The sequence below is a fragment of the Rhizophagus irregularis genome, chromosome 16 (assembly GCF_026210795.1).
Source record: "Rhizophagus irregularis chromosome 16, complete sequence".
Taxonomy (NCBI): Eukaryota; Fungi; Glomeromycota; class Glomeromycetes; order Glomerales; family Glomeraceae; genus Rhizophagus; species Rhizophagus irregularis.
In genome coordinates this window covers 3,328,428-3,355,822 of record NC_089444.1, presented here as the reverse complement: position 1 = coordinate 3,355,822, position 27,395 = coordinate 3,328,428, and the positions used below count along the sequence as shown (strand labels likewise).

Here is a 27,395-nt window from a genome sequence, read left to right as displayed (position 1 = left end):
TTCTTCTTTACCAAATAACAATGATTTTTTAGCTAGTTACTGTAATTTTTCTACCGAATGATCGCTAAAGAAAAATTTAGAATGAGAGAAAAAAAAAAATATTATCCAAAAATTTTTTATTTATATTATGACATAAATTTGAGAACAACTTAATATAAAAAAAATACAGTATATATTATATACGCCCTAAAAATATAATGTTTATTATTCGATATTTAATTACGGAGATATGACTACTTATTCTTTCTATTGTTTATCTTGCATACTACAACATATCACTGCATATTACTACATATCATACATATCACTACATACAGTATCGTACATATAATATATATATGTGTATTATGTATTATTAGATCTCAAAGAATCTCTCTTACACAAGATATTAGATTATATCATAAAGAGGAGGAATTATTACGTGATTTGTAAATGTTGTGTAAGGGAATTTACCTCATTTCATTTTTATTCATTTTTAAATCAATTTTTTTACTGTAATTTTTTCGAAGAGAAAAAAAATTTTTGTGCACAGATGTACAAATTACATCATTTTCATTCACTAAACTAAATATTGTTTATTAAGGGTTCATTTGAAAAATATCAAATATTATTTGGTGAGATTTTTTTTTTCAAAAAGTGAAAAGGAAAGGATTTTCAAAATTGGCGTTCCTCATTTCTTTTTTTAAAAATGTATCCATCTGAAGTAAAAGCGAAAATTACATCTTTAAATGGTGAATAATTAATTTTATTGATTTTTCCGAATAGCATTCTTAAATTGTATTTGTATATTGCATACAAAAAAAAAGATATTCCCGATATTTTTTTAAATGGTATTTATTCTAATAACTGGTAACTACGCTATAACGCTATAATAGAATTTTAATTATTTGTAATAAAAATAATATTTTTTTTTCTTATCAATTTTTTTACGCTAATTTTTACGCTAAAAAAATTTATGATTACATATTTTTTTTTTCTCATTCAAAATTTCTAAAGATGGAAAAAAAAAATTATATCTTTTGGTGTGAGAATACTCTTTAAACCTTTAGAAGAAAAATCAATTTTTTTAATATAATCATGATACGAACATGATGAATCAAATGACCTAAAGGCGAAAGTTTCATGGGGCAAATGATTCCATAATTTTCGTAATTTTAGTTAAAATTTTTAGCTCCAATCAAATGTTTAAACACTTTCAATTTAGTTAAGAAACTAGGAAACGCGAGAATATTGAAATTATTCCCAAATTGGGATAATATTTACGCTTCCCGCCATCAAAAATCCGGAACGGGTTCCTGTATCTTTTCTTGCTTTTTTTAATTGTTTTTTTTTTTGATGATGCAAAAAGAAAAAAAAATTCCCCCAGATTCCCGCGTTCATAAATGAATCTTGAAATAGACAAGATAATTAAAACTTAACTATAGAAGAGATAGATTATAATTTGATATCACGTGATATCGCGACATCACGGAATGAGAATATGTGAAGCTTTACGATTAGGCGCAAAAAAATTTAAAATCTTTATTATGAAATGATGCAAACTTCCTAAAATAGAGATAATAAGATACTATATCCAAAGGTCAAAAATGTTATCTTAGAAACTAAACCCCTAACAGACTTATTATTTTTGAATTCATTCTTTTTGATACTCGTCCCGGTTTATTTTCAGGCATGTGATCAATAAATATATGATATAATCAAAATAACAAAAATAAATTATTTTAACCAAAAACGGTTAAGATTATCTTAAACTTGTTTTGGAATGATTTTTTCTTCAATATTTTTTTTTTTCTTATGTTTTATGATAAAATTTTACCGATTTTTAAAAAAAATTATACGGTAAATTTATTGAATTGATTTATTTTGGAATAATGTATTTTTTTTTATAGTTTAAAGAATTAAAAAAACGTCAAAAAAATATATTTTTTTTTAGACTATTTATGGCGTTTCGGATAATTTTACGTATTTTACATTATATAGTTTTTAATCGTTTACAAAAATAAAAGTTTCGATTTTGTTCTAAAAAATTACTTAAAAAAAAAAATGACGATATTCAATTCCAGCTTAGAATTAGAATTTTAACATTTCAGCCAAAAAAAAAAAAAAATTCAAAAAATTCTTTACCCCAAAAAATATTATAATCTAACTATAATATTCGAGTACGGGTATCCGACCCCATTTTAATTTTTTTCTAAATTTTTGATCTTGAAAAAAAAAAATGTTTTCTCGAAAAAAAATGGTCAAAGTTAAAAATTTTTTGAAATGTCCCAACAAAAAAAGAATTGTGGCTCGGGGATTTCTTACTATAAATTGATAAAATTGATTAAAATTGATTTTTAAAAAAATTCGGTATAATTAGCAAATAAGGAAATTATGCAAAAATTCAATGTTGTTTGACGTTTTTAGCAATTTTTTTCTAAAAAGATGATAACAATAATAATAATAAAAATTACGTTTAAAATATTAAACTAACTTTATTGTTAATTACTTTTTCTGAACTTGTTATATAATTATAGTAATTAGTAATTATCAGTTATAGTTATAGTATATTTTTTATAATTGATTTGATTGCAAACTGGTTTAGATCCAATTTATAAAAATAATGTAAAATATCAATCATGTAAATAAATAAATAAAAAAGTAAATAAATAAATAAATATACAAATATATATAATATTTTATATATAATATAATATTGTATTATATACAGTACAAGTACTTGTACATTTATTATATATATACATTGTATGCAAAAAGCAAGTCGTATCAGGTAATAAAATTTCCAGGTTTTTTAGGATTTGATTGTTTCCATTTACCAATCAAATTATAAATTAACTTCACGAGACTTATCAAAATTGGTATAAATAAATAAAATAATGCCTATCATCTAATTTGATTCCATTCAACAAGTTTAAATTTTTTCTACAAAAATAGAATTTTTGGTTCTCAAAAGGTAAAAAAGAGGGATTCGAAAAAACAGAGCTCTGACAATGATATTTAGTAAAACCAATAAACTTATACAAAAACATATAAATCAATCAATTTCTTTGGTGAAATGATATGGATCCATTGGATCCATTAAATGAATTATATTAAACGGTTTTTAAACACGCGATGATTTTTTAATTCATGATTTACCAAAATGAATAGTTATATCTGATATAAAATCAAACTTTAAATATCTCCTAATTAATCATTGATTACCATCCTACATTGTGCTACAGAAATTAACCTTTTAATAAATTCGTATCTAACTTAAATTCCTCTTCTTGCATATCAATTTTTTGTCTTATAAAATTCCCGATTATGTTTTATTAAAATAAACTTTTCATATATATTCTCTTAATAACAAATAAAAAAAGTTTAAAACTTGAGTAAAAGTCAAAAACTATGGCCATATGGTTGCAACGACAACGCAACCAACCCAAATTACTTTATGTTTTATCCGGGGAGAAGAAAATTTTTTTATCCCCTGTAATTTTCTCGCCCCTGCTTCTTCCTTTCTCGGTCATGCAATGTAACCGTTTGATAGTTCGATATTATTTTTAAAATATCATACCTTGTTAGATTGTCAGATCATTTCCCCCTTTTTTCACTCGCGACGCGGTTTCCATTTCCCTAGTGATAAGTATTATAATGTGTCTTACACTGTTTGTTTTTTTAATAAAAAAATGTATGTAGAGTATATTCACGTAAGACAATTTGTTTTAAAATTATTATTATTTCAAAGTTATGTTTATTTAACACTTTTAAATTTTTATAGACGCTGCTTAATCAGCGAACACAAAGTTAGTAAATTATTTATTTATTGTTATTATTGGTATTATTTTTTTTATTTGTTGTATAATATTAATAAATTACTTTTTTTTCAATAAAAGATTTTGGGTGTAAGCTTGTTATAATATGGTAGTCAGTCGTGAAAAGCACAGAGATTCTAAAGTACCCACGAATAAAACGATACGTTTAATGTCGTTTAATTGTTAATGTATTTTGTTAAAGCATTAGAAAGACCAGGTATGTTTAACAAATTAACTGTTAATTGCCTTATTTTAAACATTTTTATTTGACTAATATTTATATTTATACATAGTTTATAGTTTCCCTTTATTAAGGATATAACAAGCTGGTTGGCGTATTACATTAAATATCGATGGCGCAAGGTTAGAGATAACTAAACGACCTTAATTAATATCAAAGGAAATTTACAACGAAGAATCGGATCAAACAAAATCAAATATCCATTTGTTTTTGTTTTTCCTACACGCTTCTTTCTTTTAATTTCATTAATATAAAATATTATTAAAACAAATAAATTTATTTATTAAAAAAAAATGGATCAATAATACCAAATCCCATATCAAATCCCCATTTATTTTTTTGTTTAATTTCATGAATTAATCATGATAATATAATTTTAAACTTTGGAAGATTATCATCAATAATTTTTTATAAAGTAAAAAATTTGAATTTTTATTCTTTCAGGTATCATCTTAAATTTTTAATTTTATGAAGAGAAAAATTAATCGTAATAAATCATTAAAAAAATTTATTGTTTTTTTTTCTTAGATCTTTTTCAAATTATTCGAAGCACATCAAGGAAATCATCAATGTTGATGGTGAAGATGACGTTAATGATTATAAAAAACAAAATCATTGAAATGGTACGTTATAAATAAATAATCTTTTGATAAAATATTCTTTAACTGTTAACTCATTATATTCTTGTTAACGCATTCTAGGTTATAGGAGATTTTGGGATTTGTGAAAATGTAAAATTTACAAATCGACGTATCTTTAATTTTAGTAAAGAAGTTAATCACCTAAAAAATTCTTAAATATAACCTATTTGCGAAGGTACATTATTGTTGTAATTTTTAATTTAAATTGTGATGGCTTGAAATTAATTTAAAATTATTAAAAATTTCATTATTTATTAGATGGAATACGATCAAGTCTTTATGGTTCATCATATCAACATCGCGAATTAGATTTTGTTGTCAACGAATTGTTATTAAAGTCTGTCCGATGTTCGATACGATACACGTGTATAGCGATGATTCCCACTATATGAGAGAATATATTAATAATGTTCTATGCTTTTAAGTTCAATTGGATGAAGTCTGAATATCGGTATGATTTTGATGTAACGATATGAATTCATATGGATCCTGAGTAGTCATATCGTTATACGCGATGTTAAATCTGCGTATTTATTAATTTTTTTTTTATGATTTTTTTTATAGTCTTCCCAATCAAATCGGGCTAGGATCAGTCTTAGGAACAAAACTTTTACCTGATTTTGACTCCGCAAGACGTGGGGAGGACTCTATATATTACTGTTCCCTGTTCCTAGAGGAAGTAATGAAAAAAAAGAAATTGAAAAGAAAAAGGGGGAACAGGAAACGAGGAACACCTTGGCGAGCCAAGGCGAGCATTAGAAGCTTTTTTGATAGGGTTTAAACCCAGATAGGTCCTGTGAGGCGCTTGGCCGAGGCATAGGCGCGTAACGGCTATGCACCCAGCCCGACGACATACAATCCTCTATCTCAAGTCCGGTCAGGGGCGATTAAACCAAGCATAAATTGATTATTTGGCCAGAATTATAAAAAAGTTACTATTTAATGTTCTGAATTAGCGATATTAAGAATGATTGATAAAGAAAAGGTAATAATTTATTGTTTTTATTTTAAGAAAAATTTTTCCATAAAATCTAATACAATGACCATTGTTCAATTACTTTTTCGTACTTAATAAGTAGATTGTATAAAACAAGTCACTTCAAAAGCAAATACGAGAAATTTATGATTAAGAACGATTATATAAGTAAAGGAAAGGTAAATAATTTTGTTTTATTTTTTTTTAAAAAAAAAAAATTAAATTTTCTATATAATTCTAATATATAATCCATTTGAATATCTATTTTGTACATAAAAAAACAGTTGAACAAAGAACATTAAATACGAGAAATTTATGATAAGTTAAATTTCGAACAATCTATTATATCTAATGGACATATTGACACCAATGCAACACCCGTTTATGAAGAAACAAGGTGGCAACAACATTTTTTAGTCGAAAGTAAAACGAAAACCAATACATCAGGGAAAAAGAGATCGAATTAATTAATTATAATTTATTTTGAAATTTATTGAATTCACCGAATTTTTGCTTTCTATTCAAGTGTGAAGTAAATATAGTACAATAAGTAATTATGAGATCAATAGTGATAATATGATTAAAAAATTCTATTATATCAAAGTTGACGGTAGATCTTTTTGTGAATTTTTTTCAATCGAGCTGGAAAATCCTGTCAAGCAACAAGATGAAAAGGAAGCTTCTGCAGATACCATATGATATCCTTCCTTAACCAACGGGTTCTTGAAAATTCTATTGTCAATTCCAAAATTGACATTAGATTGCCAGAAATTTATGACTAAATAAAATATAATTATTAGAGGTATCAATATTATGCTTTTATTTTCATTATATGAATCAAAATATAATTCGCCCGAGGCAGGAATGTGTGACGTCCGCACCCATGATCTTTCTGTGAATCACAATTTTCTTTCCTCAATCGAGAACACATGAAATTCTGTAATCTCCATGAATAAGAATGATAAAAAATTATTTTTACGATTTGCGGAATAAAGAAAAATCAAATTTTGAAAGAGATTGAAATTTAAGAGAGTATAATAAAAAGTTTATTTTTAAGCTCACAATTTAGAATTTATTTCTTCATAATGATAAATTTAAATGGAAACATCATGAAAGTAGTTGCTTTGTTTTAAATAAATAAATAGCAGATAGGATTTACTTAAAAGATTTATGTTTTAAATAGGCTGCAGATAGCTGATGGCGTTTACCTATACGCTGTATGTATGTCGCTGCGCCAACATACCCCATAACCCCATTTATTTTTTGTCCTGCAAATTGATGTAATTTTTTATGTAATCAGGGTGAGAAGATAAGGATGATTTGGATGATTTATCCCTTAATAGGCAACTTAATAAAAAAGTATTTTCACACGGAGTTTTTTAAAGTCGGTGTATTTTATTACTCGGTAACAATTATTAGGATTGGACCGAAAGACCTTTTGCGTAGGCAATATTTTTATTTTTAGGAAAAATATGTATATATATACATAATAAGATTATGACCATTTTAGAATAGGACGAGATTATGTAATTCACAAGAAAATAGGTCAAATTTTGATAAACGTTTGATAATTTGAGATAATTTGGAAAATTACATGTTTCTTATCATTATTTCAGTATATAATATGGGGACGTAATAAAAAAAAATCTGTATTTTGTTTGACTTTTAACAATTAATATTAGGTAATTAAAGTACGTTGTTTTAAAAATTTTTAAATGTCCCTTTGATTTTTATATGTAGTATTTATTTTCTAATTGCTCAATCTTTTTTTTTTCAATACCGAAATTTTTATGTTGCCATTATTCATTTATGAGAATAACAGATAACCGTCATGTTTTTTTTTAATATCATCCTGTTATATTATGAAAAAAAAATTTGATTTTACATTATGTTAAGACAAAAAATTGTTTAAATAATTATTATTAGGGTGGCTTAGCATTAGCACGTGATATTACGGATGAACAAAATCCGCAATCTTTTCTCGTGTTGTTTATTTATCCACTGATATGCAGAAAATTGCTCAAAATAAATACCTATCCCTGATTGTGGGCGCGGGTTTATATGATCACGTGAATTTATTTATATAGTTCACAGTAGGATCGGCATCGTACAGTTCGGAGTATTTAATATATAGAAAATATAATGAAGTGAGTGCATATTCATTTGATTTTTTTTTGAGTGGCCTGATCTCTATTTGGCGAGTTTGCGTAATATATAGAAAATATTAAAAAAAAAATATTATAAATATGACAAAATTCTTTCACACTAATTTAATTTGTGAATTATTCAAAAAATGTCATCACCTTATGATCCAGCGGATGATGCAATTAATACGGTTCTATCTGGATTGCTTCCAGCCTTGATATTTGGAATGTTTCGTGGTTTTGAAAGTGAAAAAAAAAAGAAGATATCATTTATAAACATATTTGACGATTTAATCATATTTGGATCTATTGTCGCATTTCCTATGTGTACGGGATTCGAATTGTATCAATATTTTAACGTTAAGCCCAACATATATGGAATATTGGCTACTCTCATCACAGCAATTCTTGGAATATTTTCATACCTCTTGTTCTTATTTCCACGACGCCAAATTAATAATCTTAATATTAAAATTTTAGACCGTTTATGTAACCCCATATCCTCAACTTACTTCTTCATTGTTTCACTTGTTTTATCATTATATTTTGGGTATTTCAATCTTTCGTTAATTACTACTGATTATTGTATTATAAACATTGGATTTAGCAAATGTAAAACTCTGAAGATAATGGTTTCTATAATACTTTTGTATAGTATCATAGTACTATTATTTCATCTTAGTTCGCATCGCGTTATGAATAGAAAGAATACTAAAGTTTTGCTGAGAGTTTTGCAAGTTTTAAAATGGCTCCATATGATTTCGCTAACCGTTTATCCAGCGATTGTATCGGGATATTTACTTAGCGACAACCCTAGAACTACAAAAATAGCATTTGGAATTACCAGTATATCTTTTACTAGATTAGCTAACCATTTTGGTGATAAACCTGAAGAAATCAACACAGCAATTTCCACTTATCTAAATTTCAAGTATAATAATGAAAGCCAGATAAAAAGTATAGAAAAACTAACAGAAGAGGTAGAAAAACTAACAAGTAAAATAAAAAAAAATGATTGAAGTAAAAAAACGGACAGATGAGACGAAAGTACAAACTGAACTAACAGGTAATGAAGTAACAGAGGAGCTAAAAAATGAAATTGAAGCAGAGGAGGAAGAAAGAATTGAAATTAAAATAAAGAATCTAACAAAAGAATTAACAGAAAAGATACCCAAACTAAGAAATACAAAAATTAATGAAATAGAGAATCTAATAAAAGAACTAGCGGATACATGCAAACAAAACGTTGAAATTGAAATAAGTGAACAACCTGATCCAACAAAAGTATTAAGCAACTTAAAGAATGAAATAATTGAAATAGAGATTCTAAAAGACGAGATAACTGGGCAATTAGAAAATATGAAAAAACTAAGAGAGGAGATAATAAAAGAACAACTGACTAAAAAGGATTAACTAAATTTTTTCTCTTAATAGTAATAGACATTTTTTTGTTATCCGATATTTTTATATCGAGGTTCAACCCAACTACCTCATTATCTCTGTTATATATCCTTGTCTATTGATGAATCGATAAAATTTATGTATCACGTGTATCACGTGATATAATCCGCAGTTCGAATGTTCGATAAACTTTTTTTTTCATTCTTCCCTTTTCCTTCGTTCTCCCTTTCACTTCCCTTCGTAACTTTTGTCTCTCCTCCTTTCTTTACTCTTCCTTCCCTCTCATTTTCCCTTTACTTTTACATTTCCCTTTTCTTTTCTTTCTCTTTTCCCCGCTTCTATTGCACTTTTTGTTGAAAAAATCTTAATTATCTCTCCTTAGATGCGAACTTCGGTAAGTTTGTCTTTTTTTTTAATTGTTTTATTTTAACGAACGATTTTTAATAGTTGTTTTTCACGCGTGGAAATAAGGTGGATCCACTCTTGTGCTATAATACCGACATTGTAACGAGAGGCTACAAAGATTATTTAAATTACGAATTAAAATCATTGGAGAATCATTGTTGATTTTTTTATTTTATTAAAATTCGAGGTAATTCTACCAAAGAAAAAATAAGAGAAAAGACTATAACTCTATCGCCTCCGCTAAGGAAAGGGCCAAAGGAAATAGCTTACGGACGAAATGATGCCCATTGCATCTCAGATGAGACCAATTTGGGCCAATATTTTTATATTTTCGTCATCCCTTATAAAAATCTGAACCTCGCGTTGAATCTCCTAATATTTTCCAAGTTACGATAAAAAATTCTTTTACTCATTATATATACTACTCTGACGATGGGAGTTGAAAGAAAAAATCTTGTTATTATTTTTATTTTTATTATTATTATTTTTTAAAACGTGATTATCTTTTTTATTTTATTTTTTATTTTATTTTTTTGTATTTTATATGTATGCAACGAATAAAAATTATGTAATCAAAATAAATGAAAATTTTTTTAAGCAAGATAAAATCATCCATCATGCAGTTATTTTATTTCAATTAAATTTTAAAAACAAAGTAATAATATAGCTATAAAAGTTAAATCATCAAATGATTATAGTTCGATAACTACAAGAATTTTCTTAATATAAAATTTGAATCCCTATGAATAAATAATGAATGAATTGTTGTGCGCCACGTTATGCGTCAACTTATTGATTTGCGTCAGATGTTGACAGACCAATAGGTTGCGACGATTAATGCACATGATGAAATTATACTAACATCTGAAACAAATATATTAAGGATCAATCGATTTAATAAATAATTGCAATTTCATATCGGTGAATTTGCATAATCATGTCATTTGACTATAATAAAATTATTGTCGTCGACTTTTCTCATATGCTCAACATTTCAAAGATTTGTACAATATTGATGTCTAATACGTCTAATCCTTGTACAATAAAATCTAACCTCATAGTCTTATGGCAAAAATTTCAAATGATATTATAAATACTTGAATAAAAAAGATTTAATCTTAAAGAATTTTGGTAAAAAATTTTATGCGATTTTGCTACAAACAGTTAGATAACGTGCAGAATAGGCTAGTAATGTTATCCTTTTTGTTGTAAAATTTATGAGACATATTAAATTTTCACAATATTAGATATACTATTGGAAACTCTGTTCTTATTTTCCTCAATGAATTAATTACTTTATCATATAATAATCATTATATTTGTAATTAGTGCTTTTATGATAAAAGTTGCAATAAAAGCAATAAAAGTAAAACTTTTAAACATCTTAAGTATAAAATTTTAAAAATACTTATTGAATTAGTTTTTCATTTATTAAATAAGAGACCGACTGTGAAATAGATGAACGAAGATTTTCTGTCATATGATTAATAAAATTGATAGATAATCACGTGCAAAAAATTACGAGATTAAGCAAAGTTCATAATTCTCGTTTATTGATTTTTTTCATTTTAGTGGATAATATATTTATTGGGTATCCGTGGAATGAGAAATTAAGTTACCAGAATAATGTAAATAATATCTCATAACATTAAAGAATTGATACCTAACTCTTATCTAAGAATTTTTTTGAACGAAAGTTACTAACTGTATTCTAATAATAAAACCAGCATTCTAGATAAAGCTAATCACACATAACAACCTTGTTAACTCGAGAGATCACAAAAAGGGTGAGATTTTTATTCAGTTAATATATTAAGTGAAAATATTTTTCGTTATTTTAAAACTATGACAACCCGCTGATCGAAATTTAGAGTATGTAATATGTATTATTAAAAATGTATATTTACTCTATTCTGAAGTGAGTTCATTTATTACCTTTTTAATTTTCATTTTTATAATTAAGTTCAACTTTAACTAAATATTAACCAACGTGATCAACATACGCGTAATGGGCGTCATGGGTATAACGCGTAAACAATCTTACATCATACTAATCACAATGATTCATAGTATATGATTTTAATGATTTTCCCATGAAAAATTATCTATAAAGTCTCATTGGACTTTTTAGTTTTTGAAAATTTTTTACTCTTGTCTTCTTTTTAATACAATATTTACTATTTCTTTCATCATTTTCTTTTAATATTTATTATAGTATAATTTTCACAAACTTATTTAAATACATATAAGACTTTTGTTCTTATCCTTTATCATAAAAAAAGCTTTTGAAGTTTTCTACTTAAACATGATAAATACAGTATCTTGGGTTTTTATTATTTTGGTAAGTGGAAATGGCTAAGCTGGGATGTATAAGGAATTTGTGCACCTAGAGTGCTTTGGTTATCCTCCTCTTCTAGAAGTTTGGTTACCTTAAATGAGAAAATAATAATATCTCAAGCTATGTCGCAGACTTCTGTATGTGGGGCCCTTCCCTTTGGTGGTGGGTCTCATGTCTTATTATCAATATGACAGTACCTCTGCACGAGTTTGATCACTCACGATATATCGTTAATGTCAGTTGATAGTAGGCATGGGGGCTTGAATCTGTCTTTTCTACAAAGCTTACTTAGAGTACTCGAGTCTTCTAATCATATTTTTTTATTTTACCTTAGGCAATAAATAACTTGACTTAACAAGAAATCTTTCTAAATTTGAAGAATAATTTTTTTTTTGTTTATAGGTAAAATTTTATTATAATTAGAAGTTATGAAAATATTTAATGTTTTGGATTGCATTTTTTGATGAGTATCTATATTCAATAATAAATAATAGAAATAGTATTAATACTCTACAATTGAAAAAGATCTTAAACTTTCCAGGTTTTAATGTATAATATGCTAAACCATCTAATCATTTGGTTTAATTTGGCATAGAATTGTAAATGAAAACATTTTTGTTGTATATATGTATATATAAATTTTTTAGTAATAAAAATTCAAATTTTTTTTAGTTGTAAATTTATCAATCAAACCATAAAAATTTATAAATCTCTATAAATTTTATATACCGCTACTAGTTACAGTATATGGCTTTACGAAATTAAAATATTACGGAATACTATAAAAAGCGGATTTCATTAAATATTTTGTTGTGCTGTATGTATATTAGGAATTAATTTTCGAGTTTGATTTTTTGATTTTAAATTTTATTAATTTAAATTTATTTTATGTTACATTTTTGGCCATAACAAGGAAAGCATATAAAAATCGAAGTTGTATTTATTAAACTTAATAAAGTTAAAAGTATACTGCATCATTAATTTTCCATTATCGTTATTTATAACTTGGTTTATTTGGATAACATTTGTTAATAACATTTTTTTTTTTTGAAAAAAAATATACAGTATATATATTTACTGTTATTATTTATATACTAAAGTAAATTTGTTATTTATTTAATGTGCGTGATACGAGCGAAAGACTTATGATAATAAAAATATATTAATAAATTGTTGATTCTTAAATGGTTAATAAATGTTATTGTTTTTATCTTGTAATGATTTTTAAGATGGATTTTGAAATAATTAAAATAATATTAATTATTGAAAAAAATTTGATTTGTGTGTGTGTCTTGTAAGATTTTAAAATTCTTTAATTATATCTAAATAATTATATATTTACATATGATGTTTTTGTTACATTCTTATATTTATAATTTTTTTATTAACAGTTAAGTTCGAAGTTCATATTAATTTAATTTGTGAAATAAAAAAAAGTAATTTTAAATGAACATATAATGATTAAAAATTGTTTATTGATTAATAAACACTATATAATAGTAACACAAGCTATATTATAGCTTAAGTATCCCATATAACAATTAAAATCCTAATAAAGATTTGAAATGAATTTATTATTACAAATATTAAATAAAACCTTCTTAAATTACTAAGTAATATGATATACTATATCGGTCCAATAAAATACACGTAATAAATTTTCGTGATACAGTTATTGGCAATCATGAGGTTCTCCCAACTGGAGATAATTATATGGTTTATACAGTTTATCAGGAATACAATGAAACCTTAAAGTTAAGAAACTATTACAGGAAATAAATAAAGTGCACGTTAAAGTAATGTTGTTATCGACTAGAACCTGATTAAATATTCTACCATTTTATAAACACCAAGCTCCCTATTTTGAATTGAATTATTTCGTCAAACTCTTAAATGTAGAAATTTAAAACTTTTAATTTCCAACGGTTACAACACCATTATATTCATTAACAAAAATAAAAAATCAAGTCATAATGTAAAATATTTCTGCTTGATATTTATCCGTTTAGATAATTATTTTTATAATAGGTCATGATACGCCGTGGCGTATTGATCTTTCTTTCATTGACAAGATATTTTTAAATATTTAATATATTAACGATATTTCCTTTAAAGAAATGTCATATCATAATTCAAATTCATTTTATACGCCATTATGAAACTCATTAATCATTCAATCTATATTTATATTATACTTTTTATCGTTCGTTTAAGTCGAATAATTTTAAACTAAAAGCTTTGGTAAGATATTTTCAAAATTTTTTATCCATGTTCAATTACAATTGAGAGTTTAATTTAATCGAATTATTTGTAAAATATCTGTTAAAAAAAAATTCATTATACTATATAGCTGAAATTAACCAGAAAAATAAATATGGTATTTTAAGTAAATTAAGATACGTTTTTCAGCTTGATTTTAAAATGACTAAACTTTAAAAATGATTTTTTTTTTCTCTTTTCATTTTAAGAAATGAAATATATTAATGAATTGGTCGAATAGGAATACTGCGGTGTCTATTTTTTTATTTAGTTTGACATAAATACTCTTATATTTGAGTAGTCAAAAAATCATAACTTTAAAGTTGATGCTTTTTTAAGATTTAAAACAAATATTTTTAACTGAAAAAATTCTTTGCCGTTTAGATTACCCTCCCGTATAAAATAAATTGAATTATGTGACGTGAAACGCGTGATATACTATTAGGTCATCGTACGTTAATGAAATTATGATCGGATTTTTTTTTATTTAATCGTCTTGCGGGACGATTCCAACTTTCCTTTTTTCGGTTGGTTTTTTTAAAAAATTTTTTACTTAATTTTTCCGATTTTTTTTTTCATTTTTTTTTCACTTTATTTTTTTAAACCGAAATTTTTTTTTCCGGTTACTTTTAACCCAGTTCCGTTAATGAAATTTTAATGTAATGAAAAAGTTTTTAAATTTTTCTTATAACCAGGAAATTTACTATTTTTTTAAAAATACCTTTTTTTTGGTTCTTATAGACTAAAATTTTTCTAATTGGTTTTTTATTTCTTTTTGTTTTTTTTTTCAAACAAAAAAAAAATTTGATTTTAATTTGTTTATCAAACCAAAATATTTTTTTTTAATTCTTTTTTTAAAAATTTTAATTTCCAGCTTTTTTTTTATTATTTAATGAATAAAATTAACGCGTATCATAATAATTAAATCATAGAATTTAATCACCGTTTCATGATTGTACTTTTTTCACTATCTATTTTGTCCAAAAACAATCCACCATTATTATATAACGTGAATATTATTATTTTTATAATATTGAATTCCAATTTTAAAGTTTGAATATGTTTTATTTACGCCCATAACATTAAGTAATATTATTGCAAATTTAATAATTTTAAAAATTTATAAAAAAATGGTAAATTCTAACAGTACATCTAATCGAATTAGGTTCCCAATTCTGAATAAATATAAAGTAACAAGCCAATAATAATCTATTCATCTTAGTTAATAAATAATTAGGACCCGTCATCCCGAACAATATATATTAACTCTACGCATTTTTTCAGGGTCGGAATTATGATAATTTCAGTCAACTACTAAAATAAGTAATAAAATTCTGACCAACATTATAGATAATTATCTATAAAAGGAAAGATTTTCATGCAGTATTGCTCTGTTCCTAAAAAAATATCAATCTATTAAAATAATATTCATAATTAACCTTATAATAATCTTTAAGTAATTATTAGATATGTCTTGAATTTATACTCTAACCATACATGAGGAAAACATCACACCTTGTTTAGTCAATCATTCTGTCCTTTTGTGGGAAATCAGCAACCGTTTAATGATCTCATAACATGCCAGTATATGTTATGTGAATGCGTTGGTGTACGCAGTTTATTTGTGATTGTATATTCGAATATCAATATTCGCCCGGTTTTCATCCGTTTTTTGTCTATATTTCGTCCGGTTTTCATCCGGTTTTCGGTTTTCTTTTTTTTATTCAAATTTAACTGCGTACGTCATTTTGAAAACGGTGATAATAATCTCGGTACTCCAGTAATATGAATAACAATTTCAAAGGTTATTTTCAAAATTAGTTCTTTAAACAGTAATCTCATGTAAGGAAAGGAAACTTGAATAACATTCTTTCAAGTATTAAAATCTTTTGGAAATTTAGTTTGTTAATTTTAAAAACTTAACTAATGTAACGTCTTTTTTATAGGGATTGACCTTTGACTATTATGTAAGTATTAACCAGGGTGTGAAGTTATTTTTTATTTTTATTTTTATTTCAAGAATGTAACTAATATTCTTCAAATCGATGAGATTTTTTCATTGATTCATATTTTATTCATCTAATACTATTTTGAAAGTTTCTAATGATCCCTTTATACCAGTTTTTTTTTGATGTTTGGAAAAATTTAAATGTTTATGATAAATTAGAAAAGTTGAAAGTACTTTTATACAAAAATATATACTGTAAATTAATTCTTTTGCTCGCTTCTTTCTCTTAATAAAATGTTTCAAAATCGTTATACTACTTCATTCAATCTCCATCATACTTATATTAGAAACTATTCATGGTTAAATTTACTAGAGATATCTTTGCAACTATTAAATGAAAAAAAATGAAAAAAACATATTTGAAATACTTCCATGAAGACAGACCAGACAAAAATAATACTTGTGTTGAATGAAGATGGCGAATTCAATGAATATAATGAATTTAATGAAGATGAATTTAATGAAGATGACAAACCTAATGAATATGATGAATTTAACGCCAAAGATGATCTTTATGAATATGAACTTGACAATAAATATGAACTTTGAAGAATTAAATATAAATTATTTTATTATTTATTATTAGATCAGAAAATACAAATAATGTATAAATCACATAAAATTATCTAGCACTAAATATATCAACCAGTGGAAATTTCATTTCTCTCGTAATTATTAATAAATGGATAAATCTAATTGTAACAGCCTGTTACGCGTCTTATTTGTAACAACCCCCAATTTTTATCCAATTAAAATTTAAGATCGGGCGTAATGTAAACAAAAACAAAAGATCAGTCATGTAATTAAGACAAAAGAATTTTTTAAAAAATTTCAAGAAACTGCTTATAACTTAAATTTTGTCTATGAAACTGTCTTAAGTACATTAAGTAAAAGTTTTCCAAATTAAATTTTGCATATAAAAAATTTATTTGTGAAACACATATTAAATTTATTATTAAAAAAAAATAAAAAAAGGATGTTACAAATAAGATATGTAACAGGCTGTTACAAATACATTTTTTCTTAATAAATAATGATTTTTTATAATTTATATAACAAAATTTTTTTTAAGTTGTATATTATAAAAACTTTATATATTTTTGTTCTTTGGGGTCTAATTTACTTATTTAAATACCTTTTTTATTAATACAATACTTATATAAAAAATTTATATTAAGCTAACTTTTATAATTTCAACCTCCAGATGCAACTTATTAGTAAAAGATAAGTATTATTTTTAAATATATAAATATATGTAATTTTTTATGAGGAATCAGGTTACTTAAGAAATAAAAAGCAGGTTTCTTAATAAAATTTATGGTAAATTCAAAATTTATGATTTTTGCAAAAATTAACCAATATTAAACTTATAAAGTTTACATAAATAATTACCAATTTTTTTGTGTAAATACAATTTTATTTGCAAATTACATATTATAGTAAAATAATATTTTATATATTTACAATATTTATTAAATTTTATAATTTGACAAATTTTAAAAAGTTGTTAATAGTAAAAGTATTTCAATAATCATCCAATTTTAATAAAATTTAATATATGATCACTTTTAAAGGTTATAAAAGAGTATGTAAAATTTTAGTATATATTATTATATAAAATATTTCAAAATATATGGCGCGCTGATGTGGACAGATTGGTATTTTTTTAATACCAACTCCCGCTATTTAAATAATATCAGCTCATGTATTTTAATATTACTGCAAATAGGCAGATTTTTGTCTATTTTCAATTATACAAAATAATTATCAATTTTACTAATGGCTAGCATTTTCCAATATCTGTATTTAAGCGATATATTAATATTTTTAATGAAGAGAAAGCAATATATGATAAAACTTATATAATATTCTTTTTAATAAATTTTTAATAATTTTTATATTTTTTTTAATAAACTTTTTTTATAAACTTTTTAATTTTTCTTAATAAACATTTTAATTTTTTTTAATAAGCTTTTTAATTTTTTTTAATTTTTTTTGTTAATTTTTTTATCAAATTTTCAATTATACAAAATAATTATTACTGATTTTATTAATAACTCAATATTTGTATTTAAGTGATATATTAAACATATTTTTAATGAAAAGAAAACAATATATAATAAACTTATTTAATATTTTTTTTAATAAAATTTTTTATAATTTTATAGGAATATGTTTTTTTTTCACCTGCAATATGTCGCATCTTCCTTTTTTTATTTTATTTTTATTTTTAAAATACGGACACGACTGGGGTCGAACACTAAATAGGAATAAACATGATCTAAAAGAACAATAAATTCTAAGCTAATGTTAAACCCAACCTCTCGGGAGGAGCCCGAAGGGGTCGTCTTGCCCACTATTCAATAGAACAATCAGGCATAACCGGGTGTCTAAACAAAACAGTAATCAAAGAACGAAAAAAAAGAAAATGGAACCTAAACCTAAGGGAGAGGAATGTTACAAAAGGGTTAGTTCAATTCGATCACTAGAATCCGTATTTTTCTTTTGTCATAATGACACCACACGTAAATACTGTCAGGTGTGGAATGATGCATATTGAAGGTCCGGTGTTATTAAACTCAATCAAGTGAGTTAATCATGTGACGGCGTAGGCGGAAATTCCACAACGGAAGGTCCTTCACTAGCCGAAACGTAAGAAATGTCGCTCATGGTAGTGTGCGAGTCCTTATCCGGAGGAGGTGTGTGCCGGAAAAAAATGTTTGGATCATTAAAAATATAATGATCATTCTTTTTAATATGGTAGGAAACGTTAGGAGGTGGTTGTATAAAATTCATCGTGACGTATTTATCATGATGTTGACGGTATAGCTCAACCGCTTTGGAATAACCGTAATTGTATTGAGGGATCGAACTGACGTTATAGCGTCGTCGAATATTATAATCAAACAGGTTGATGTTATACGTATCGTGGTAATATATACGCTGGTCCCCAACGAAACCGGCAGGTAGTGGAGGTAATTGTTTCTTGAGACGGTTGCGTTTTTTAGTACGACGGATCCAATTCTTAATCCTTTGGCGTTCACGTTGTCGGTTAAAGTACATAAAACCATTAGATGAATTTTTATATATGTCAGAATATTTTGTAGGAGTGTATCCTTTATAATGGTACGGAAGATGTTGAATGGTTTTAAAAACCCTTTGTCCAGGTGAGTTTGGAAGTAAGTGAGGTGTGATAGTGCGATTGAAGTGATTTTGTTTAAGTGTAGACGTAGTAAGTCTATTCCATCGTGCCTTCTGTTGAGGTGAATGGACCACATCGAAACGTAACGTGCGGTATTGTTTGTAGTATGGTCAAACCGTTTTGTTGTTAACGCTAGGTAAATCTAAATCTTGTGAGCGAAATCGTTTAAATTGAACGACGTAGCTAATGCCAAGGCGATTAGAGTGAATTTCTTTATGGTGTCTTTTATCCTTGTTATGTCGGTTTACCGTAAGTCTAAGCTGTTCAGCATAGAATCTAGGCTCTACTGGATGACGAGTAGTAGTGTGTGAGACCTGTCAGATGTGTTTGAGATGAGCTCCACAACGCCAATGATTTTTTGATTGTACGAAGGCGGGAGGGTGGATACATAGTGAACCCGTATTTTCACCAGGTTTGAAATGTATTGTGCCGCAAGGGAAATAAAAACCCAAGTAAATCACGTGGGGGCCGCAGCTGAACCGGATAAATGTTTTAGTTTTTCTTTCGTTGTTATCAGTTGATTCTAATCGGTGTCGTAGTGCAAGGAGTTTTTCTTTTAATAAATGGCGTAAACGGTTAAAATATTTATTCACATCATCCTTGTGGAATTGTCTATTTAGAGAAAAAACGAATGTGAGATAAATTCCTAAAATGTAATTTAAATTTGGTTTGTTAGATGTAGAGCTCCGCACGGGTCGGGTCGGGTCGGGTTACCTGGTTAACCTGAACCGAAAATTTTTTTTCAGGTCAGGTCGGGTCGGGTAAACCGTTCTGACCCGACCTGACCCATTTGACCCGAAAGTATTCGTGTCACTTCGGGTAACTCAGGTTACCCGAAGTTTTATTATTAAATATTTCAATTAAAAAAACGTTATGTAACGTTTTTTTTTTATTAATTATACAAAAAACGTCAGGTTCGACGTTTTTAATTAAAAAAAAAGATTTTTTTAATTTTTATTGAAAAAACGTCGGGTCCCGGCGTTTTACTTTTGTTTTTATATATAAAAACGCCGAAACTATTTGTTTCGGCATTTTTGTTTCGATCTTAGATGTAAAAACGCCGGAATCATTAGTTCCGGCGTTTTTCATTTTGATTTTACATGTAAAAACGCCGGAATCATTAGTTCCGGCGTTTTTCATATTGATTTTACATGTAAAAACGCCGAAACTGATAGTTCCGGCGTTTTTTTTTTCAATTTTACATGTAAAAACGCCGGAATCATTAGTTCCGGCGTTTTTCATATTGATTTTACATGTAAAAACGCCGAAACTGATAGTTTCGGCGTTTTTTTTGATTCTACATGTAAAAACGCCGGAATCATTAGTTCCGGCGTTTTTCATTTTGATTTTACATGTAAAAACGCCGGAATCATTAGTTCCGGCGTTTTTCATATTGATTTTACATAAAAACGCCGAAACTGATAGTTCCGGCGTTTTTTTTTCAATTTTACATGTAAAAACGCCGGAATCATTAGTTCCGGCGTTTTTCATTTTGATTTTACATGTAAAAACGCCGAAACTATTAGTTTCGGCGTTTTTTTTTCAATTTTACATGTAAAAACGCCGGAATCATTAGTTCCGGCGTTTTTCATATTGATTTTACATGTAAAAACGCCGAAACTGATAGTTCCGGCGTTTTTTTTTTTCAATTTTACATGTAAAAACGCCGGAATCATTAGTTCCGGCGTTTTTCATATTGATTTTACATAAAAAACGCCGAAACTGATAGTTTCGGCGTTTTCTTTGATTTTACATGTAAAAACGCCGGAATCATTAGTTCCGGCGTTTTTCATTTTGATTTTACATGTAAAAACGCCGGAATCATTAGTTCCGGCGTTTTTCATACTGATTTTACATAAAAAACGCCGAAACTGATAGTTTCGGCATTTTTTTTTTCAATTTTACATGTAAAAACGCCGGAATCATTAGTTCCGGCGTTTTTCATTTTGATTTTACATGTAAAAACGCCGAAACTATTAGTTTCGGCGTTTTTTTTTCAATTTTACATGTAAAAACGCCGGAATCATTAGTTCCGGCGTTTTTCATATTGATTTTACATGTAAAAACGCCGAAACTGATAGTTTCGGCATTTTTTTTTCAATTTTACATGTAAAAAAACGCCGGAATCATTAGTTCCGGCGTTTTTCATTTTGATTTTACATGTAAAAACGCCGAAACTATTAGTTTCGGCGTTTTTTTTCAATTTTACATGTAAAAACGCCGGAATCATTAGTTCCGGCGTTTTTCCTTTTGATTTTACATGTAAAAACTCCGGAACTATTAGTTTCGGTGTTTTTAATTTATTTGACCCAAATATATGTCGGGTCAACGGGTCGGGTCGGGTACCGACTAGCACTGACCCGACCCGTGTCAGGTCATGAAATTGATGACCTGACCTGAATATTTCGGGTCAACCCGTCGGGTCACCCGATCTGTCAGGTCAGGTTGCGGAGCTCTAGTTAGATGTAGATCGAAATGTGTGATGATGATTTTTTGATAATTCAATATCATTGGTGTAAATCAGGTATTTGTCAATTTCCGTAAGAGGAAGATCGGCTTTTTCAGACAACCGAATAAGGTAATATCGTCCTTTCTTAGTATTGTACAAAGTTCCACTGCCACGAGTATCACATGACAGGTAAGGTGAGAGCTTGGAAATTCTCATGGAAATGTCAAAGAATTTTTTTAGAGGTTTGTAAAGACGTAAAATAGCCTGTGAAATAGGCGGAGGGGTAGTAGAGTCGGGTGGGAAGTCCATAGGCCGAGCTTGAGAAGACTTTGTGGATTTATGTCAGATGAAGAGTGGTACTTTATAAAAAGACCGGGTAAAGAAAAAGGTTGTTCCAACTTTTATCACGCAGAACGACAGGGCAAGGAAAATGGACAAGTAACTCGAGAAAAGTAAATAATAAAATAGTAGTAAAATATATGTGAAAGTGTTGTGAGGTAGAAAAAACTCTAACGAAACTATACGGAGACAAACGTTTTTGTAAAATTTAAAAAAAAATAAACGTACGATGTTGTCATAAATTTTTGTTCCGAATTTTGTGGGAAAGAGTTTTCTCCTTCGTCATCTTCCTTTTTTTTGGTAATTTTTATATATTAACAAGTTAACATTAAACATGGCAGGGAGCTATAGTCATAGTATAATTAGAACTGTAATAATTCTGACTTTTTTTTTAATTAAGTTGGTTTATACTACCATACAGTATCATAATTATTATGATAAATAGTTTTTAAGATTTAAAGAGAATTTCTAAATTTTAACTGGTGGAAAAATTACTGGTAGATCATGTGATTGTGTATTAAATATTCATGTGATTTATTATGATGATGCAATTTCATTTGGCTCGCTTCGCTCGCCGGGCTTTTCTAGCCAAACCATAACTTTCACTTTATTTGCAAAATTTTTGATTATATTTAACATATCTATAAAAAAAAATGAGAAATTACTCTTAACTAGCTATTAACATAATTTTTTTCTCATTTGGTAAAGGATGATCATTTTCGGTTTATTTTGCTTGTTAATCATTTTTGGCTTAGTTATTTCACTTGTTAATCATTTTAAGGTTAATTATCTTGATTGTTGTTTATTTTTTGGTTTAAAAATAAAAAAATATATATATCAGAATATGTGATTAACTTTAAATAACAATACAGAAAGATTGTTTATTACTTGATAAAGCATTTATTTAATATTTACTATCATCATTTTTGGAATTACGGCTCTGGAAAAAAATTTTTCATGATTATATTGTAATAAAACAATTCTACTATCCGATTGTTGATCATTTTTAGTTCTGGAAAATTATGATAACTGAATATCATAATAATAAGACAATGATAATGAAATTTTACCATTTAGTTGTTGTTTATTGTTTTGTTTCAAAATAAAAAATTACTTGATATAACATTTATTTAATTTTATCATCAAATTGTTGAGAAAAAAAAAATTTTATGATAACATTATAATAAAACAACAATCTTATTATCTGATTGTTAATCATTTTTAGAATTACTACCCTGAAAAAATTTTCATGATAGCATTATAACTAAAGTTGCCTGCCAAAACTCTACAGGCTATTGTCGAAATGTCGAAACTAAAACCTGTAGAAATGCCGAAATGCCGAAATAGTTTCGACATGTCAAAATTGTCGAAACCTAAAAATATTACGTTTCACGTAATAACTCGGCGTCCAATGATCGTAGAAAGATGCACCATAGCTCGTTGGAATCGTCTCATAACGACGAGTCGAATGGTGGTTAGATCGTCTTTCTACGATCACTGGATGCCGAAATATTGAGCGAAACGTCAAAAATCAGCATTTTGTATTTTGCGATACTGCGCCATTTGACGTTTCACTTAATAACTCGGCATCCAGTGATCGTAGAAAGACGATTTAGCCACCATTCGACTCGTCGTTATGAGACGATTCCAACGAGCTATGGTGCATCTTTCTATGATCATTGGACGCCGAGTTATTACGTGAAATGTAATATTTTTAAGTTTCGACAATTTTGACATGTCAAAATAGTTTTGACAATTTTGACATGCCGAAACTCCCTAATTTCGGCAGGGAACTTTAATTATAACGATAATGTAATGACGACGATAATGAAAATTTACCATTTGATTATTGTTTATTTTTTGGTTCAAAATAAAAAAAAAATGTATCTATATTTAAATAAGTAATACAAACAAATTGTTTATTTACATAATATTAAAATTTGTCATCCGGTTGTTGATCATTTTTGGCTAACAAAAAAATTATTCAGTTTTCACATGATTTGCTAAAAATTTTATCCCATAATTTTTAAGCAAGAAAGATCATTCTATATAAGTGCAATATCACCCTATGGGTGGGTGGGTGGCGCATCGCGTTATTGTTATGACTTGAAATGATTGACATGTCATGATAGGTTAACGTTAACTTAACGTTAACATAAGATTAGTTTTTGAGTGATTTCCATTTTAAGATGCTGATCCCCCATCTTTGGTATTGATTTGCTGATTATATAAATACATTTCAAATCAAGCTTTTCTATTTTAGTACGATCGGCAACCAACAAATCTTTTAGTGTATTAATTATGTTGATCATTTTGATCACATGACTTTGTTAAGATTTCCCATTTTTTTAAAAAATCCTGGTGTGAAACCTTATGCACTTATTATGTACTATAAGAAACCTTATACTATATGTATTTTTGACCGCTCTGCAAGTTTTCTTAATATATCAAAAGAGATTTAGATTGTCATTTTGACTTTTATATGTAATGTGTTATAGGAATGCGACATAACACAGGTGTGATAAAAAATAAAACCCATTTTTATATTTTTATTTTTTAATTTTTCTTAAAAAACTTTTTTTTCTTTTAACTTTTTTTAATAAACTTTTTAATTTTTTTTGTTTTTTTTTTATCAAATTATTTTCAATTATACAAAATGATTATCAATTTTACTAATGGCTAGCATTTTCCAATATTTGTATTTAAACGATATATTAATGTTTTTAATAAAGAGAAAGCAATATATGATAAAACTTATATAATATTCTTTTTAAATAATTTTTATAGTTTTTTTAATAAATTATAATAAACTTTTTTTATAAACTTTTTAATTTTTCTTAATAAACATTTTAATTTTTTTTTAATAAGCTTTTTAATTTTTTTAATAAACATTTTAATTTTTTTTTTTTTAACGAATTTTTAATTATACAAAATAATTATTAATTTTACTAATGGCTTAATATTTGTATTTAAGTAATATATTAAATATGTTTTTAATAAAAAGAAAACAATATATACAATATATAATGAACTTATTTAATATTCTTTTTAATAAATTTTTTTATAATTTTTATATTTTTATCTTTTAATTTTTCTTAAAAAACTTTTTAACTTTTTTTTAAAATGATTATCAATTTTACTAATGGCTAGCATTTTCCAATATCTGTATTTAAGCGATATATTAATATAGTTGCCGCCAAAATTATTAATACGGTTACGGCACGTGCTGTAAACACCGTAATTAAAAACTGTAAACCGTAATTGCCGTAATGCCGTAATGCCGTAATGCTGTAAGTCATCAGGCTGGATGTGGGTCTCGCTACCGCTCCACCCACCTCGGCCTCATGGCCTCGCAGTACCTATATGGCCCTTACGGGGCTCAGGAATCCCCATATATCTGTCACCATCTGTCATAAACATCTGTCATATACCGTATAATCCTGAAATTAAGCACCCCCGAAATTAAGCACCCCACATTATATATATATACTAAAAATAAGCACCCCCAAAAAATTGAAGTTTTTTATTATTTAAACATTATAAATGTTATAATTACAAATCGATTAACTTTATTAACTTTATTAAATGATACAAAATTATTACTTTATCTATACATTTATACCAATGTCCGAATCATCACAGCTTATATCATCCTCCAAATTGTTATCACTAACATCGTGTTCCAAATTATCGTCCTCCAGATCATCATCACTAATATCAATAATTTCATTATCAAAATCTTCTACTTCGTCCAAAGCGTTTGAGATACCACAAGTTTTAAAAGAATCAATGATGATCTCATCAGAAATTCCATCCCAAGAACGTTTCACCCATGCGCACACATCACTGAATTTGGCACGTCAAAGGTTACCTTTATTTGTTTGTCCAGCACCACCAGCAGCCATCTATAGGTGCCATTCCTTACATAAGTTTGCTTTAAATGGTTTATTTATCGCAACATCAAGTGGCTGACATAAACTTATTAGGCCACCCGGAATAATGCCTAAATCAAATCCATAATCACGGAACTTCTCTTTTACTGATTTCTCCAAGTGTCCTCGAAAAGAATCATAAACTATTAACTTTGGAGCTCTGGCTCCAGTTCTCTTATTAATTTCGTTACCTAGATAATCAATATACCGGTTCATCAATTCGCTATCCATCCAACTTTTATCTTGAAACCATACTACTACTCCAGGAGGTATTTTTTCACCTTTTGATAATCGCTTACCCTTAAAGATACAAATCGGAGGAAGTTTGGTTCCATCTGTAAATTGGAATCATGAATTTTTTGTAAAATTTAAAAGTTTCTTATCATAAAATTGAAAAAAAAAGATACTACCCGCAGCACATGTCAAAACCACTGTAAATCAGTTTTTGTCATTGCCAGTGCTGCGGATCTGAACAGTTTTTTCCCCTTTTTGATCAATAGTAAAATTACCCGCCATATCGAACCACACTGGGGTTTCATCCATATTGAAAATATTGCATAAGTCAAAAGATTTTCTGGTTTTCAAGTTATTAATAAATTGATGAAATTTAGCCAAAGTTTCTTCTGTTTGACTTGGTAGCTTCTGGGAAATCTTTGTGCGTCGTCTCCAGGATAGCTTATATCTTTTCATGAAGGAGGATATCCACTGACATGAAGTTTTAAATTCTTTTGCTGAACCACCATATAAAGTTATCATTTTACGCTCCTTCAGGATATTTTGCATTTTAATTCGTAGGATTGTATAAGTAACAGCCAATCCTTGCTTTCTTTGTTCAATAAGCCAAGTATACAGCTTTTCTTCAGCCTTAGGATAAAAGGCTTTTCGGCCTGAGCCAATTCGTTTACTGTCTTGGTTAAGTTCAGAATCCCAGCCTTTGCTTGCCGTAATCCAACATCCTACCATACTGGCGTTAAGATCAAAGTGTCTTGCCGCTTTATTTCATCCGTGTAGCTTAGCGTAAGTGATAACCTGTTTCTTCTGATAAACAGAATATGAGAAACGCTTTTGCTTATTGCGCAAAGCCTTCGGCATTTTTTGTGAGAATTTTAAACAGATTACGAAACGTGTTTCGCGTAAGTCCCGTGTTTATAAAAATCATTCGGTTGTACAAATTATCGATCGTAGTATCATCGTAGTATGAATTAGCAGTCTAAATCTCAATTTTGCGATGCAATTTTCGAAAATTTTTAAAGAGAAAAAAAT

At 27.2% G+C, this 27,395-nt stretch overlaps 4 protein-coding genes across 5 annotated transcripts; 3 read left to right on the top strand and 1 right to left on the bottom strand.

Moving 5' to 3' along the window:
• Nucleotides 1–3,398: 3,398 nt before the first annotated feature.
• Nucleotides 3,399–4,614, top strand: OCT59_008439 (uncharacterized protein; the record flags this gene model as incomplete). The annotated part of the gene is made up of 8 exons (XM_066142465.1): nucleotides 3,399–3,474; nucleotides 3,568–3,673; nucleotides 3,764–3,788; nucleotides 3,879–3,895; nucleotides 4,000–4,014; nucleotides 4,091–4,096; nucleotides 4,455–4,482; nucleotides 4,567–4,614. The coding sequence occupies 8 exons, from the start codon at nucleotides 3,399–3,401 to the stop codon at nucleotides 4,612–4,614; spliced, it is 321 nt and encodes a 106-aa protein (XP_065999345.1).
• Nucleotides 4,615–4,658: 44 nt separating this feature from the next.
• On the top strand, nucleotides 4,659–5,460 carry OCT59_008438 (uncharacterized protein; the record flags this gene model as incomplete). Its single annotated transcript, XM_066142464.1, has 4 exons — nucleotides 4,659–4,661; nucleotides 4,740–4,788; nucleotides 4,938–5,016; nucleotides 5,244–5,460. 4 exons carry the CDS (start codon nucleotides 4,659–4,661, stop codon nucleotides 5,458–5,460), a joined length of 348 nt encoding a protein of 115 aa, XP_065999344.1.
• A 2,488-nt stretch (nucleotides 5,461–7,948) lies between these two features.
• On the top strand, nucleotides 7,949–9,212 carry OCT59_008437 (uncharacterized protein; the record flags this gene model as incomplete). Of its 2 annotated transcripts, XM_066142463.1 has the most annotated exons (2): nucleotides 7,949–8,756; nucleotides 8,821–9,212. In XM_066142463.1, the coding sequence occupies 2 exons, from the start codon at nucleotides 7,949–7,951 to the stop codon at nucleotides 9,210–9,212; spliced, it is 1,200 nt and encodes a 399-aa protein (XP_065999343.1). The 2 variants fall into 2 exon arrangements, with proteins under 2 accessions (XP_065999343.1, XP_025166720.2); XM_025332819.2 differs by lacking the exon at nucleotides 8,821–9,212 and having other exon boundaries at nucleotides 7,949–8,818.
• Nucleotides 9,213–25,808: 16,596 nt separating this feature from the next.
• Nucleotides 25,809–27,095, bottom strand: OCT59_008436 (uncharacterized protein; the record flags this gene model as incomplete). Its single annotated transcript, XM_066142462.1, has 3 exons — nucleotides 25,809–26,046; nucleotides 26,284–26,467; nucleotides 26,642–27,095. The coding sequence occupies 3 exons, from the start codon at nucleotides 27,093–27,095 to the stop codon at nucleotides 25,809–25,811; spliced, it is 876 nt and encodes a 291-aa protein (XP_065999342.1).
• Nucleotides 27,096–27,395: the final 300 nt, after the last annotated feature.